This window comes from Gallinula chloropus, assembly GCF_964237585.1.
Source record: "Gallinula chloropus genome assembly, chromosome: 4".
Taxonomy (NCBI): Eukaryota; Metazoa; Chordata; class Aves; order Gruiformes; family Rallidae; genus Gallinula; species Gallinula chloropus.
Genome location: NC_140088.1, coordinates 18,880,688 through 18,897,581, shown reverse-complemented (window position 1 = coordinate 18,897,581; position 16,894 = coordinate 18,880,688). Strand labels below are relative to the sequence as shown.

Below are 16,894 nucleotides of genomic sequence, written 5' to 3'. Positions count from 1 at the left end.
ATTTTTAATGTTAGAAAAGACATGGTCTAGCTGTGATCAACTGTCCAAAGAGGAGAAAGAACAACAGGTATTGCAGTCAGTAGTAGAAAGCTGAATAAAAATTTGTATCTCAACGACAATGAATTTAATTTCAACAGGCTGCCTGGAGAGGTGGTGGAGTCACTACCCCTGGAGGTGTTCAAAAAACCATGTAGATATGGCACCTCAGGGCATGGTTTAATTGACGTGGTGGTATTATACAGAGGGTTGGACTTGATGATCCTAGAGGTCTTTTCCAACCTTAAAGAATTTGTGATCCTATGATAATTCTTTTCTCTCTCTAGGCATCACAGCTCCTTGAGAAGACTGATGGCCAGGGAAGTGAAGCCACTGGATAGCCAAGGGACCATTTAATTTTTAGGCTGTTTTTTTCCCCCTGAAGTTCTGGATAGTTCAGAGGCTGCTCTTAATGGCATTTCTCCAGCTCTGAAACCCTTCTCTCAAAGTTATGTACTACAAGACCTAACATCTAGAACTACATGCTGTGAGAGAACATGACTGTACTTCATACTACGGAGACAAAAGAAAAGTCTTTTAAGGATAAATCTTGGCCCTCCTGAAGCTCATATGAAACAAATGTCTTGTAATCTTAGGTTTTAATAAATAATTAAGAAGTTGGTAAGATTTAAGACCTGGATTTATACTTCACTGACACTGGCTGATTGTATAAAATTAATTTGTCCATTAACCACAAATTTAATTTCTGTTACACTTTTTATCCATTCTCTCAAGGTGAAGGTGAATGATGTGTTCATACTTTTTGATCTACTCTCTGAGTTTGTGAAGGTGACTTAGATTCACAGGCTTGAAAGCACAAGACAACATATATGCGATATTCAGGACCAAGTTCTTAACTTACAACTTGTGAACTTTTCCCACTGCCTTCAAGTCCAGAATTTTGTAAGGTTTTATTAATTTTTATTTTTTTAAATGAATGAAAAGCACTTCTCAGAACATTTCCCTTAGCTCGTCCCTTTTTTAAAAATTGTTTCTAATGATTCATCCTCAAACACAAAATACTTACTAAATATTCTGCCAAACCAGCCTCTCTCCTTGACAATAATTTCTGAATTATAATAATATAATAGGTTAGCTTCCAACATGACAAAATACATTTGCTGGAATCTTAAGCATACTCGAAAGTCTAAAAGACCAAAGTTACAATGTTTTTGAGGAAGTTGTTCATAAAACCTGTAGCAGGTCTTTCAGTAAATTATCTAAGAAAAAGACAGATTCGGAGATTTAAATTCCTTCATAGACTGTATTAAGCAAGTCCTTAGTAAGAGCAAGACTGTTCATCTCAGAATGGAATTCAACTGATTACGTATTTGGCAATCTTTGATTGTTCCAGATGATCTAGGTTTCTGAGAGCATGGCACAAACAAAGGTTAATTCCTGCAATGTTATTCTAATGATTTTCAACCCCTAAAGAAGATCCTCAGCCACAGGCCTCTAGAACACAATCAAATTAAGACTGTTAGATCATCACTACTCCTGCTACAGCCATAATGCTGCTTGTTCAGTAGCAACCACCTAAATATTGATTTATAGGTAAATTAATTTTTCTTCTTATATTTACATGGGGTTCTTTTATCAAATTTGAAAAGACAACAAGGAATTAAAAAGAAGAGCCTAGATACTTTGAAGCTGTGTGATCTCAACCCGGGACATTCAGCAGAAATAAAGACAATTTAAATACAGATTAAATACTGGAAAAATTATCAGAGATAGAAACAACAGTCTAGCTAATATAAATTATTTATACTACAAACAGAATTATGGAGGCCCAGGTTCAGGAGAACAGCCCTATTTAAGCAAACATGTTAATATGCTAATGCTAAGCATTAATTAGAGTAATTTTGTTATCACTAAAAATGAAGAACAGGATCTGTTTAAACACAGATAGTCTAGATACAACACTTGAAGCTTTCCTCTGGCCAGAAGGATCATTAAATGAATATCATCAGAACAATGATCACCGGGACTAAATTTTTATCTAACAGCAAGAGAACTGTGCTCTGAAATCACCTTGATACTGAATGGAAAACCACCAAATTTATACTTGTTTTTTGTGAGAATGCTATTTTTCTGACCATCTCCAGCAGCATCGCAGGCTTTACTGACCTTCTTCAAAGCCATCACGGAAAGAGCCAGACCGGCTCATTGTTCTGCTTTTCTCATCCAGGGACATGGAGCTGTTCCTGAAGCGTGTATCACTGTAAGGGTCGTAAGGACCATCGGCATTGGAAAGGCTGTGGGTCCGGAGCATAGTTGGATTTGACAGGCTCATCTGGGCTGCAGTAGTTGGGCTTGCTATAAAGTGAAGAATAAACACCAATTTATTTCCGTGACCACAAATTTTCATACCTAATTTTTAGGCAACTACCAAAGCCCATTTTTTTCTTAAGACACAAATTCTGTATGTCATCCTCTCCAGGCTTCATTACTTTTTTTAATTCAATATATTAAAATTATAACAAGTATGCAAATCAAGCTAGTGAATAAGAAAACTCAAGTCAAGGAGGTCATTTGAACACTGGGTGATATGTCTGTGCTTCTACGGACCAGCTCAGTCAACTCACTAACACCTGCAGGCATGAACTAATTAACCTTCAATTAATTTGCAATAGTCCTTCCTCAGACTGAAATGCTTGAAGGAATTTAAACTAGTACTTCACCTATATAAAACAGGCCTTATGAACTATCTCCTTCAAATCCTTTAGGTTCTCAGAAAATTATGATTTTCTATGTATATAAGTGATATAATGTTAAGAGCTTTAATTTTAATTGTTGCTTTCCACTAGGAGGTCCTATGAATTATAAAATAGCAATTTTGCCTCAAAACCCAATGGTCCCACAGCCAGTCTTGAGACTACAAAAGTCTACTCAGGTTTCACAGTTTTTAAAAGAACTTTGTGCTAAAATTATACCTGTTATTTACTAAGAACTAGTTGATTTGTGGGGCGTGGGGTGTTTGTGGAGGGGGAGAAAAACAACAAAAGTATACAACTGGCAGGTTTCTCCTGGTGTGCCATCATTGCCTGTTTTTATATATACACCACCAACTGACATAGACTATTGCAGAAGATACAATAATTCCACTTAAAGGCACTCAACCTTCATATCAACATCTGCTATTAAACACAGCAGCCTCTTTTGACTCCAGTATTCCCGAGCTTTTAATAACACAGAAAAATATTTTTTATTTGGTTGGGGGTTCTTTGGGTTTTCTTTTTTTTTTTTTTTGCTAATTGCTTGTGGTCAAATAGCTTTTGAATCTTATGAAGGTAAATTATCTTCAATATTTACCATAGAGTCAACTTTTTTCTTTTTTTCCTTTTTTTTTTGGAGACCACTAAGGTACTTTCATGAACTTTCATGACAGTTTGATAGCTGCAGCCACATAATTTCACTGTGTGTATATTCAGCCAAAATTTTTAGTGTCAGTTTATGTAAAGCTGCTTATTTAATCTGGTTCTTTTCAGTGCACTCAAATTGAGGCTCTAAAATGTCACGGCCGCAACTCAAACCTGCATGAGAAAATAAGCGACCGCGTAAGCTGCTGCAGATTCACACAGCACACGGAGTTCACAAGTAAGGGCTTAACTATCTATTTTGCATATTATTTCTTTATCGTTCTAGAACAGATGGAGGGGCTTCTGAAAGTCAAAAAGAAACTGAAAACGTCAGCTTCGTATAATAGTTTCCAAATGCCACGTAACTTAAAGAAAATATATATAATGTTGGGATTAACTTACATACCTAAACAAATTGCAAAGACAGCTAAGCAATATGTAATCAGCACACCAGAGAGAAGCACTACTAGTACTTTAAATTCAGTTATTTCAACTGCTGATACGGTCAACTAAAATCTGCAATGCTTTATGGATCCTGTCAATCAAACTGCACTGTTTCCTTCATTTAAAAATTGTTTTAATAATGTAATTAAGTGACGGAATGGCACTCTTTTTGGCTTCTATCTATTATTTCAGACTGAACCTTATGCAATTTTCCTGAAAAACAGAAAGAGAAAATGCCTTCACCTGATGAGACTGGCACATATTGTTAACTAATATGCTTGGATTTCAAAACAATTTTTCTAAACAGGCAGGCAAAATCTTAAATCCTTTAAATACACCAGTGTATGATATTAACAAATAGTTCTACTGAATAGCTCAGAATTTATATTAAAGCATATCATAACTTCCAGAGAAGTTTTTTCAAAGGGTTACAGCAAGTATGGCACCTTTGGGCATAGAAGATAATAATGCTAATTAGTCACGCTCATTTCAGTGAAAGTGCTTCCTGAAGTTAAATGTGGGACTCAGAGCAGCTGAAAGAAATTATATTGTGTAATACGCTATTTTCAAGACACACAATATATATTGCTGTGAATATCCAAACAGATAATTATTCACCAAGCTGTGAGAAGTTAAATCTAGTTCCAGAGGGTGATGTTACACTGGATCCAGATGAAAATGGAGAATTGCCAGCAGTATCCTGAAGTCCTCCTGCTGAATGGGACCGTAGCCATTCTTTTGCATCTTCCTGATTACGGAGTTGGGAGGATGGAGTATACCTGCACAAAAAAAAAAAATTCCCAAAATGAGCTCTGAAATTTATTCAAAATTAAAAAAAAAAAACCTCAAAACCAACAACCAACCACCATGAAATATCACAAGACTTAGGATGGGGGGAGAGGGGAAGAAAGATGGAAGAACTCATGAAATTTAAGGACAAAAATTATATAAAGCCAATACAATTCTAGAGCTGCTCCAAGCTTTTCCAAATTAATTCCACTTTTGTTTGGGAACCTACCCTCAAAACCCAACTTTCCTATGGCTTTAGTAGCAACCAAACTAGTAGCAAACAAAAAGCTACAGAAGTCATATACTGTAGAATAAAATAGTGTGTTACGTATACATGATTGAAAAATAAAAGCATAACCTGGAGATCCTTTTCTTTCCTTTGGTTATGCCAAAATTCTATCACTTTAGTAATGTTGTGGTGTATCACTAAGCTTAGCTGGCTTTTTGTCATATTACAACAAAATTCCAGTCAGAAAAGCCATTATCAGATTTTTAAACAAGTTGTGACCCAATAATTCATATTCCAAAGACATTAGTGTAAAGTTCTGCGGAGGTGTATTCCAGTTAGTTCAAAACTAAATTAAATCATCATAAAGTAGACTCTGTTTCTGAACGCAAAGAAAACAACAGAAATGTTGTTATCAATGGCAAAACACCCGCTGGCTTCAGCTTAAGCAGTTTTAAATCTGCCTTTGTATACACCTGAAAAATAGGTATGTTACCAGAGGTGTTATGTGAAATCTGTGATGGGGTACAGGTATCAACAGAAGAGTATCATGGAAACACTACTCTCCTGATGGATTTCAGCATCTGTCTTATGCTATGCCATCTGCTTTTAAGAAATATTTATGAGTTACTAGTTCTCCTTCCAAAAACTAAACACTTGGAGCCCATTATTAGTTGATATTATCTATTTAATTAATTAGATTCCCTCCAACTAAATTATTTACAGTAAGATATCACCTATTAAGACTATTTTAAATCAGTGTGCAGTAATTTAGATTGCAAAAATGTAATCGGCTTTGAAAAAAACCCACATTCATTCCTCTGCTCAAGCAACAGTCCCTGACTACCTGCACCTATTAAACTTTGTGTGTATATATATATATATATATACATATATATGTATTAAAACTTTTTTATTAGGAAAGGGGCTTCATACAGTCATTTTCCTTTACCAGTCTGAGGATTTTTTAATTTTTCCAGCATTAATACCTACCTCTTCAGCACTCAAAAGTTTCAGTCTTAAAAAAGTCTTTTTCATTAGAGTCATACTTGATAAGCATGGGAACATTTTAAAAAAATGTGTTTTTAAGGAAGGCTTTAAGCACTTGGCTTCATGGGATAAAGCTGCTGTGAAGAACAATGTGTATAGCACAGAATAAATTGCATCTGCAATTTCAAGGATCCTAGAAGCTGCATTAAGCAATTCCAAAGCTGCAATTTTCTAAATTGTCTAAGATATCTTATGTAAATTCTGTAACACTTAAAGCATTTAATTAATACATCTAATGTTCATTATCTTGTTAGAATTGCTTGTATCAATGAAAAGAATCTTTTTTTTGGTGCAGTTTATTAATGTTCTAAAAATCATGACCTTACAGATAAACAAATGTATGAGAAGACAATTGCCAAAAGTTTGTTTGGAGATTTTTTTGTTCTTTTCTAGAAGAGTAGAAAATATGTCTAAAAAACCTCTAAATATTTAGGCTTTCTGAAGCTCTCTTTTTTTTTTTTTTTTAAGTTAACATATCCAAACTCATCCTAATAGGTTTGGCATAATACTGGAAATCTTTTCTATTTGTATATCAACACCAAGGTTCCTGGTATAAAAATGATTTCAAGTCATTCCATGTACTATCCAGAGAAGATGCAAAATTACTGTCGTCAAGTAAAGCCCAGTGATGGATTATGAGATGCTTTTCAGCAATTCAGCCAGCAAAAGCCACAGTTCTTGCTCAAGCAGAGAAGCGACTGGATGAAAAAAAGCACAGTGGTCAATGGCCTTCTTTAAGGATTAAAGAAACAGAGAATCAAAGAAAGGAACAATATTGTTGCCACCTCTTGCAAAGGCTGCGACCATCACCACCAGCCACAACAGAAACACAAACCAAACTCCAAAGCCACAACAAAAGCTGTTAAACCATGGGGAAACACCAATACCTGAGTCCCTTCTTAGGCAAAGTGTTCCTATCAAGATGTGGGTCGCTGCAGAAAAGTTAAAAGAAAAGAACTTCAGAGAAGAACAAAAGGGAAGGAATAAGATCAGGACGAAGAAGGACGTACAAACATCTGCACCACCTTTTCAGAGGAAAAGGTGCAAGGGCCTTCCTACAGAAACATGCAAAAACCTCCTTACCCAGGTGTGGATTTGCACAAACATGCATCTGGTACCATGCCAATGAATCTCATCTGTTCGCATCATGGTTTTGCTCTCTCTCCTACCCACAATGAACAAAAATAGCCCTTTAAACATCAAATGGATGCTTAAAAATATGTTTTTCAGCAGGCATGAGGCAGATTATTTGTAAAAACTGATGAGAGTCTTCAAGTCCAAACCACGTTTCCATCATCTCTTTCAATAGACACCATTTAGGGAATGCAGCTAATTGTTGTTACACAGCTGAAATGTATAGCAGAGCCCAGACTGTTTAAATTTCCAAATCTTGAATTAAATTACATCAGCAAAGTAAAATGAATCTATTAGCCATCCAAACCCCGAATATTTATGTTTTAACAACTTATGAACTTGTAACCAAGCAAAGTCTGTTAATTCAGTTTTAAAGAAAATATCCAAGTGCTTAAATTAATTAATTTAACGACAATCTTTATAGCTAATTACAGCGTGGGAGTGACTGAAATTACAGCAGCAAGCTAGATTGTTTAGATTTGGGTCATCTTTCCCAATGTTTGCATTCATTTTTAAAAGGACAGATATACCCAAGTCCCCGCAAAACACTCATGAGCCAAATTGCAATAAAAGACTGACGACACTGAATGACACGGGGACTTCACAACAAAAAGGACAGGCCTGGAAGGCAGTGGGGAAAGCAGCATGCCAGAGGAATGCTGAAATGCTAGTGAGAGTTTAGATTGGTAGAAAAAAAATGGCAAAATTTTTAAATTGCCTTTGACAAAGAAACGGGGGAGGAGGAAGAGGAAAGCACCCCCACAAAACAAAAGATGTTCCCGGTATCAAGAGCAACACCAAAAACATGCCAAGTCTGCCGTATGCCATTCTCCAGATTGATTTATGTACATCGATGAGGTGTTTGAGGGTACTCTCACTGGCATGTCTTTGTGTCAGTTCACACCTGAACAATGAACACAGCAGAGGACCCAACTGAGCACAGTCTGTCACAAAACAATTTGCTTCACTGAGATGGGCAACAAAACCTACAGCCTTGTGCATACTCCTGTCCTGAGACAGCATTACCTGTCCTGTCTCCTGGGCAAAGTATTTCGGCAGAATTTGGGGCTAGCAGCAGGGGAAGAAAGAGGGCTAGAAGAATCAGTCCAACGAGACAGGAAACAAGAGAAGGAATATTAGAATGAAAAAAGGAGAGAACAGAAAGGAGTTATAATAAAACACAAACAGAAACCCAAACTGTCAGAACATAATATTCAGTGGTAATTGCCTCCACTGAGATACGAAAATTTTGCTACCTGACTACACATAACACATTGGAGTAGAGCTGATTTCCAGTGCTTGCAGGCGTACTACTGCCTTCTACAAAAGGTCACTACGAAAGCATACACTGCAAGCCATTGCCTGGTTTATCCTGATGGGAGCTCAATGTGCCATTGACACAGTTCTGATGCTCACCAAGAAGTCCCATTCTCTCCTCCCTACTCAGCCTGTTCCTAGCTCCTACTCTGTGTCCACACAGATACCGATGAGTCTCAGCGGGTAAGGAGCTGGGGAACTGATCGGTCTGAAATACAATTCAAGCGGTCATTTTTCAGTTGGAGACATCTCCCCCTTGGGGTCCTGAAGCATTCACATGAATGCCTGTACTGAAACACTGTAGAGAACAGATGGAGATGGGACTGGGCAGCAGGTAAAGGCCAAGAAGGAGTTGAGTCATTAAGGAGACAGGGTCTTTGCTTTTCAGCATGACCTCCAGTTTAAAAGCTTACCAAATGTTACAAATAAGAAGTATGACAAGAGAAAGTAGGCTTCTCAAATCAAAATTATAATAACAATAGGGTTTTTTTTTGAATATCACTATCAGATCAAGAAATAGTACCTCTGTGGAAGGATAATGTATGATGCAGAATTCAAATATTAGGTCTGAGATGGTAGCAAGAAATGTTGTTACACTGGCTACCACAGCAAATTAAAAACCTCACTTGAACCCATCCTTTTGCTCTGAACTGGGCTCCTTGCCTGGAGCCTTTTTAAGTGCTACTAATACCTTTTGGCATTATCTTGTATGAAGCACAAACCAGATTGCATCTGCAGTGTTGGTTACTGCTACCAGGACTTCATTCACATTTGAGATACATATAAACATATGGAAAAGAGTGAAAAACCTACTAACCTTTCAGACAATGTAGTCTTAACACTGTTTGTTCGGACAAAGGGTGTGAGAGAATCATCTTTAGATCCTGGAATCAAGCCACTGGAGGAGTTATGGCTCAGCCCACCTCCACTGCTCAGAGAGATATCTATGGATTCACAGCTGGTATGAAGACTGCTGACGGACTGATATCCGATGCCATCCTTGCTAACGGCAGAAGAGCTACTTGCGTTGGTACCCCACGTTAAACTGTTGGAAGGAGCTGAATGTGCTGAACTGGGACTAGAAGCTAGTGGAGACTGGTTCAGATCTGTGTTTTTACTATATAGAGGACTGCTGCCCCCACTGCTGAGCATACCACTGCCAGACGGTGAATCGAGATTACCCTGCTGAGTCATAGTAGCGTGAGGATTGGAGATGACTACCGAATTTTTCATATTTTCAGCTGTTGTGATGGGAACTTGTTTACTAGGCTTGCCACCGAAAAGTCTGTAAAAAAAAAAACAGTGAAAAATACATAAAATGGAATATTAAATGCAGGAATTATATTTCATGCCTAAACCATGTATACTCTTAGCTTCAGAAAGCCAACATTAAGTCAATGATCCTAGCCTGGACATACACGACTATAAACTTATACACCTCCTTGTGTTCATGCCACCTTCAAAAGTCCAGAGACAACTATGATAGCTTCAAATCTATCTTAGGTGTTTCTTCTCTGAACCATCAGTAATACTTGCACAAAGGTAAATTACATGCATATCGTTTTATGCTCTTTATAGAAAAAGATTACCAAAGCAACACTGCATTGATTGATCCAAAGCATGTGATATAAGAGGCTGAAAGCTTGTTGTCCAGGTAATTTCTGTCCGAATCATCAAATGGTCTGCACAGAAGCAACATTTTCTGGGACGTAACAGGAAAAATATCTACTGATATCTATTGTAGGTTCATCTCACTTCAGGAACAAAGCTTGCTGGAAACTTTTTACCTGGTTTGGCACCTAGAACTGTCTCATTAAATGACAAGCTGAGTACAAGAGCTAGTGCAAAGCAGATCTAAAAGCATGACTGGAGGAGGATCTGCAGCTTCTTCAATTTGCATCACTTTTACCAAAGGTGTCTTTCTTAGAAGTAAATATGCCTATAAAATCAGATTATCATTCTAAAACTGATCCTCAAAATTATGAGGGAAGTGTAGCTTTTGACTCCAGCTTCAAACATTCTAGGGGATGTTTAGCCTGGAGAAGAGGAGGCTGAGGGGAGACCTTATCACCACCTACAACTACCTGAAAGGAAGTTGTAGAGAGGTGGGCGATGGTCTCTTCACCCAAGTAACAGGAGATAGGACAAGGGGAAATGGCACAAAGCTGCACCAGGGCAGGTTCAGATTAGATGTTAGAAAAAAATTGTTTACTGAAAGAGTTGTCAGAGCCTGGAACAGGCTGCCCAGGGAGGTGGTTGAGTCACTTTCCCTGGATGTGTTTAAAAAAAGGGTAGATCAGGTACTTAGGGATATGGTTTAGCATAGGACAGGAACAGTTGGACTTGATGATCTTAAAGGTCTTTTCCAACCTTGTGATTCTGTGATCCACACCAAAACATTGCTTCTGCTTTTGCCACTTAGCTCCTGTAGCAGCTCTTGGAACCTCAGTTTTCCTCACACATCTGGATTTGTTTTTTTTCTTATCAACAGTGTAGAGTACTGGGGATGAAATCTTTCCAAGTAAGCATCTATTGGGCCATAGTCCTCAGAAGAGAGGACTACAAGAGTTCCTAAAGACTTATGGGTGAGTATGCCCAAAGCAGAACTTTCTCTGCTTTTTAGTTTACTCGTGCTGTCCGTCAGACGCGTACACACTGAAGTCACTTGTGCAACACTTCCCAGAAACACGGGCTGTGTAATGGAACTGGTCACCCTACAGCACACAAGTCCAGTGATGCCCAGAAGCTGCACTTACTGCATGGATGCTACCTGAAGCACCAGAGTATCTGTGCTGGATCAGGCTAGGATGCCAATCTAAATCTGTCTCATAATCCAGCACTGCTCTGTGCCACGATCCTCTCAGCACCTCATGACATTCACAAACCAGAACAGTTCTGGAAAACATGGTTCACCTGCACACCACACCTCACTGGTTAGGAGATGCTGACCTAGACGAGACAGTTGGAATGTTAAAACCCATTCCTACCTGGATATAGAGACATTTAGAGTCTAGGGTTTATGTAGAGTTAAATGTTATTAGAGCGAGTATGGAAAAAAACGTCAAACCATACTGCAGTGATACTTGGCCTCCAGCAGCAATACCAGCACTAGGTATTCCTGCTCCTATGTCACTGCATACCAACACTTCAGTTGTACTGGGGGAACTGTACTCTTAAGAAATAGGAACCTCGAGCTTAAAAACAAACCAACCCAACCAACCATAGAGCAGCTTTACAGCTGGTTTTAAGATATGCAGTCTGTTTCACAGCATCTCTGATGCAACTGAAAGAATGCTACACTGCAGCACAAATAGAAAATGTTGCTGCCAAAGACCACAACCTCGTAACACCTGCAGAAGAGGATGTTGTCTGGAGGGCATTCCTTTCAGGCCAGAGAAAAAAGCAAGACAGTCACGTCAATACAGCCATTAACTCTGGAAGGACAATGCCCTGCAAGGAAGGACATCTTACTCATATCACTGATATATCTGAGCTGGCTCTTGGGTCATGGTTGCCTCCCAGCAGCAGAAAAGTGGTTTATTATATACTGCAAAGTATGAAGGCTCAATTTAATAATACAATATTTCAAAATAAACTACGGCTTCACTTAAGGCACATATTGGACATCTAACACTGGAGCTAAAGGGAATACTGAGAGAATAGAGACAGTTACGGTTCTCATTGCAGAATTATAAAATTTCACTGTTTAGAACAGGACAGAAGTCACGTATGTTTACAGACTTGCAGGTAAATCTGTATCATTACAAAGGTATGGATTGTAATTTATTGTATAATATTAAAAAATACCAAGAGAAAATATGCAAAAAACAAGGTGTGCAACGCAGCTGACTATGAAAATCAAACTAGAAAACTTTGTCATTGTCATTCTAGATATCAGCAATAAGCAGGTGAGACCAAATTCACCCCTGACGTGTTTCAATACATGACTGTTTAGACAGGCTGGTGAAAATTCAAGAATGAAACTGTAAATCAAAATGAGGGAATAGTTAAACTGAGCCTCTGTATCTTCTCTTTGAGGTTCCATGTATTGCTAATGCAGCATTTCAACTACATTGCTAGCAATGTGGCTTTCTAGTAATAACAAAAAAATTGCAATCAAATTTCAACCTTAATGTGCCTGAGGCTTTCAACACTGAAAAACTGCATTTCTCTTGTGGTATGCAACAGAAACAAAAGGTCTATTACAGGTTTTCTTTTTAAGTAGTCATTGATGAAAATTAAATGTTCTAAAGGATGTGACTTATCTAATGATAATCACTATTAAAATAGATGAAATATCTTGAATTGTCCTCACATAGACTTTTCAAATAAAAACACCCATCTAAAATGAAACAGCTTACAAATCTTTACAGTATTAGCTTAAGCTGCCATCACAGCCATTATGCTTGCACTGGTGCTTCAGATGGAATGTGGCTTTCTCACATCACTGGAAGCAGGATGATGTAGCATAATTGTATGGGCATTATGGGTGTCAAGACAAAATGAAATGCAGAACACCGCAACTTGAAACAGACAAGCTAGTCAATGTCAAATTAAATTGAAAAATAATATTATTGGAAGCTTCCACCAATATCAAGGCCTTGATGCACACTGCATCAACAAATTAATTCCTGAACAGCTCAATACTAATGTTAAAAGCATGTGTAGGGCAGAGGTGGAAAAATAGAAGACATAAGATTTTTTTGTTTAAAAAAAATATTATTAAAATAAGAAAATTCAACCCAGCTTAGACAGTAACTTTACTTTTTATCTTTCTTCACAATCCAATGATGTGCTGTTACGAGTTTTGCAACACACTGGCCTAATCCACAAAACTGAAAGATTGGTTTGGGCTAGGAGTGTGAATCTACATATGGCAGGTCGAAATACACATCTGTCCTAATGAAAATGTGAAATAACTCTCCTATTGTCAATTTATCATTTGATCCACCATTGGAGTATTTTCAGGTTCATTGCATATGCACTGGTGCAAGAACTCTTCAGTAACCTTCAGGTAAGAAAACTCTTATTCTGGTGATATCTGCATGGATAAAGCCTTCAGGTATGTTTTTGACAGCAGCGACTCATATCACATTGCCAACCTTTCTGCCAGACAGCTGTTTTTTTCCCAAATGTTAAATTTTTGCTGCTGTTGCATGATGGACTGAGTATTTACAGTGCTGGCCAATGTGAAATTAAATGTAAGTACAAAGACCTTGACGCAGGACACTAAAAGTAAGTCCTCCACAAAATACAGCCAGGCCTGGCTTGAAGAGTCCTGATCATTCAGCTCCGACTAACATCATCGCACAACCAACGAATTTATTGCCTACCTGCGCAAAGTGGGAGAGGCCACATCGGGGTACTTGGCTCCTTGCTGGTGAGTACTTTGAGCTCCGCTAGTAGTCTGTGATGCAGGGTTCACTTTAACAGAATTACATGAGGCCACGCTTTCGTTGTCAGACGAAATCCCTTTCTCTTTATCAGTCTGATTGACTAATCCTGGCAGAGAGTTTCCAAGGATTACCTTGGTAGGCTCTCTCATTTTAGGGACAGGCAACCCAGCTGACTTGCTGCTTATGTTGGAATCTATGCTACTTGTGCTAGATCTATTCCCAGCTCCACTTCTGCTGCTGGATTTACTGGGCCGGGGTAAGCTACGATATTGAAGATTAGTTCGGGCACTAAGTGCTAAGTAGCCATCATCCTGGTTCTGTGAGCCATCGACACTAGTCTTCCGACCAGTGGTCCTACCCATGAGTCCAGATGACTTTGGGATTTTTCCCAGGGTAGCCGATCTACTGGTGATAGTCGCCCCACTGGCAGTGATTATAGTCATGCCTATGGCTGAACCGCTCTGTTTCTTAAATCCAAATGTATTAGCATTAGCAGCAGTTGTTCTAGAGTTACTTGTGGGAAGCTTTTTGGATTCATCACCACTGCTGCGTCCTGCATCTGATGGGGAACGTTTAACATGTCCAGCTTTAGGAGATAGTCTACCCTTTTCTGATACCTTGGCGTCATCAGTTTTCCCTACAAAAATAGAAAAAGAATTCTAATATTTAATGACTTGAAAACATCAAGCAAATGATGAAACTCAAAGCAGCATGAAAAGCAAAAGCGTGTTAGCCACCAGAGTGTGGTTAAAAATCATGATCTAGTCTGCACTGAACTTACATGCCACTCTAGTGAGTTATACATGCAGACTTGCCAGAGAAAGTATGTGGTGTGTTTGCCCTTGAGAATATGAAAAGCCGAACAGTCTTATGTAATAGTGACAGATAAGAAAAAAAAAATGTTTCCCCTCTTTAGCTGCCACAGATTGATTTTTTTTTTATCATTAGACAGAAGCAGTGTTAGGCCATTAGTGCGATTTTCCTAAAAGGCATTGTTCAAGAAATTATCTAAATCCAACTTTTACATGTACAATTTTGTACATGATCAAGTAAAAGGAGAGGCATTAACTTATATTACTTGATTAGGCAAATTCAATCAATTTTCATTCACACATCTGCAAGTGCTAGATCACTAATACATTTATAAGAAAATCCAGAATTAAGTAGTGTTTAGTATAAATGAACATGCTGGTTTAGAATGGGGAAAAAATTATCTCCTCAACCACATATACTGTATATTCTTAAAGTTAACTGTGATTTCAAAAACTGAAATTCTATTACTTATTCGTCATATGGCAATACTGTGCTCAATAAATAACTTGTCTTTGGACTAAAGTTGTAACAAAAACAACTTTCATGGTGCATTAATCCAAAATACATGTTTTCAAACAAACAGAAATAGAAACGTGGACATACGAGATGCTGTATAGGTTAAAACAATTCCTAAAAATAAAGACAGGATTACCTGAAGATCAGGTTCTGCCTCTGGAAAGTATTTAAACTGTTTTCATACTGAATACACTTTTTGGCTTGTTTATTTCTTACACCTTTTCTCACCTGTTCCAGGTGTCTTTAATGTGCCTGAGGTGGTTGAAGGTTTAGTCCTTGGTGTGGTAATGCCAACCTGAGCTGACATGCCCCGTCGCCAGGAGCCCGTCTGTGAAATAACAGTGTTCTTCCTACCAGAAGTGCTTTTATCAGATTCATCTGACACATCAGAGGGATTCCGCCTCCATTTAGATCCTGGCTCCATTTTTATGCCGCTATCGGATCCTCCATCTGATTTCTTGACTTCATCACTGGACCACAAGGAATTCCGTTCAACCTGGGAATGCTTTTCTGCATCAGTCTAGGACAGATAAGGAATTGTAATACAACATTCAGAGCAAGCCTTTCTTTTAAGAAGCTTCATAAATGAGAACCATCGATCTGATTAATAAACTCACCAGTCATCTTTAAGTACCAACAAACATAACATGTCATTGATAAAGAAATATCACAGCAAGAAATGGACCCAGCAATGACTTTGTAAAAATACATTAGAGAATAATAAAAAAAAAGTAACAACCATGTCCCTTAGAATAAAGCAAGGAAGGGAAAAAAAAAAAAGGAAAAGAAAAAGGGAAAAAAAGCACTCGATTTATAAAGGACGAATTCAGCTCCATGACATTTATAATCCTCCATCTCAAATTTCTGATGAACCCTTTTACTGCAATGCCAAAAAAACATTTCAAACCTGTGCAGCCAGCTTTCCTTTGTTCTTGCTGCCTTCCTATCTCTTGTCTGGCAATCTCATCTCCAGAGCATGAGAAGGCAGCTTTCTGAACAGATCTGAAGCTGTGGAATGCTGTTCATCCTAATGTAACATATTAGGAGGACACCCAAGAACTGATGAAAAATGAATCCCCAACAGTTTTCTAACAATACTCAAACCTAACTTTAAATGAACAAATTACACCAGTTTTCAATTTATATTCAAGTTCTACAAATGTTTTTTTCACACATCCTTTGGACAGACTGACGGTACTACCAGCCTTCTATGGAGAATTTTGCAGATAGATGTCAAATATAAAATATTTTCATTAGCTAGCCATTGCCAAGTTATCAGAAACACTTAAATTAAACCAACTAGGTATATAATATAGTCCCCATACACTAGCATTTTCTATTGCTAATGATTCCTTTTGCAGAATTCTACTTCTATCAAATGCGGTTGATTAATTTGGGCAAATTTAATAACACCACAACTACTATTTTGTGATCAGGCACAAATGAGAAATGTTCACATTTGACCTTGATCCAGATAAAAAAATTCACCGTTGAAGTGTTCAACCAGCACTGTATCAAGAAAGAGACTGCCAGTTCAACACTTGATCACAAGTTGGTGAATTTTGGCAGGGTGTTCACTGCCATCTCTTCCCTGCAGCCTCAGAAGACCAATGTGCTTAGTACTGTGCAGTAGTCAAAAGGTAGCATTACTTAAAAGGAAATTATTTTCAATACCCCAAAGCGTTATAAAGCCCACAACTTTTTACTGCCTTTGGAAAACCAGGAAAGCACAACACAGGAAAGGATGCATGATAATTTACCATGCTTTCAGCAAAATGTCATATTTGTTTTGAAGTACCTAAAGCATGTTTCCA

General features: G+C 37.9%; 1 protein-coding gene across 3 annotated transcripts in view; it reads right to left on the bottom strand.

Annotated features, from left to right (window-relative positions):
• The window catches only part of NAV2 (neuron navigator 2), a gene marked incomplete at its 5' end in the record, with an annotated part of 391,595 nt that overhangs the window by 31,968 nt on the left and 342,733 nt on the right, over nucleotides 1-16,894 (bottom strand). For all 3 annotated transcript variants that reach the window (XM_084263024.1, XM_084263022.1, XM_084263023.1), the window contains 7 exons: nucleotides 2,164-2,352; nucleotides 4,458-4,618; nucleotides 6,792-6,836; nucleotides 8,065-8,130; nucleotides 9,173-9,640; nucleotides 13,689-14,388; nucleotides 15,309-15,600. In XM_084263024.1, the coding sequence (XP_084119150.1) occupies nucleotides 2,164-2,352; nucleotides 4,458-4,618; nucleotides 6,792-6,836; nucleotides 8,065-8,130; nucleotides 9,173-9,640; nucleotides 13,689-14,388; nucleotides 15,309-15,600 (1,921 nt within the window). The remainder of the gene's footprint in view (nucleotides 1-2,163; nucleotides 2,353-4,457; nucleotides 4,619-6,791; nucleotides 6,837-8,064; nucleotides 8,131-9,172; nucleotides 9,641-13,688; nucleotides 14,389-15,308; nucleotides 15,601-16,894) is intronic.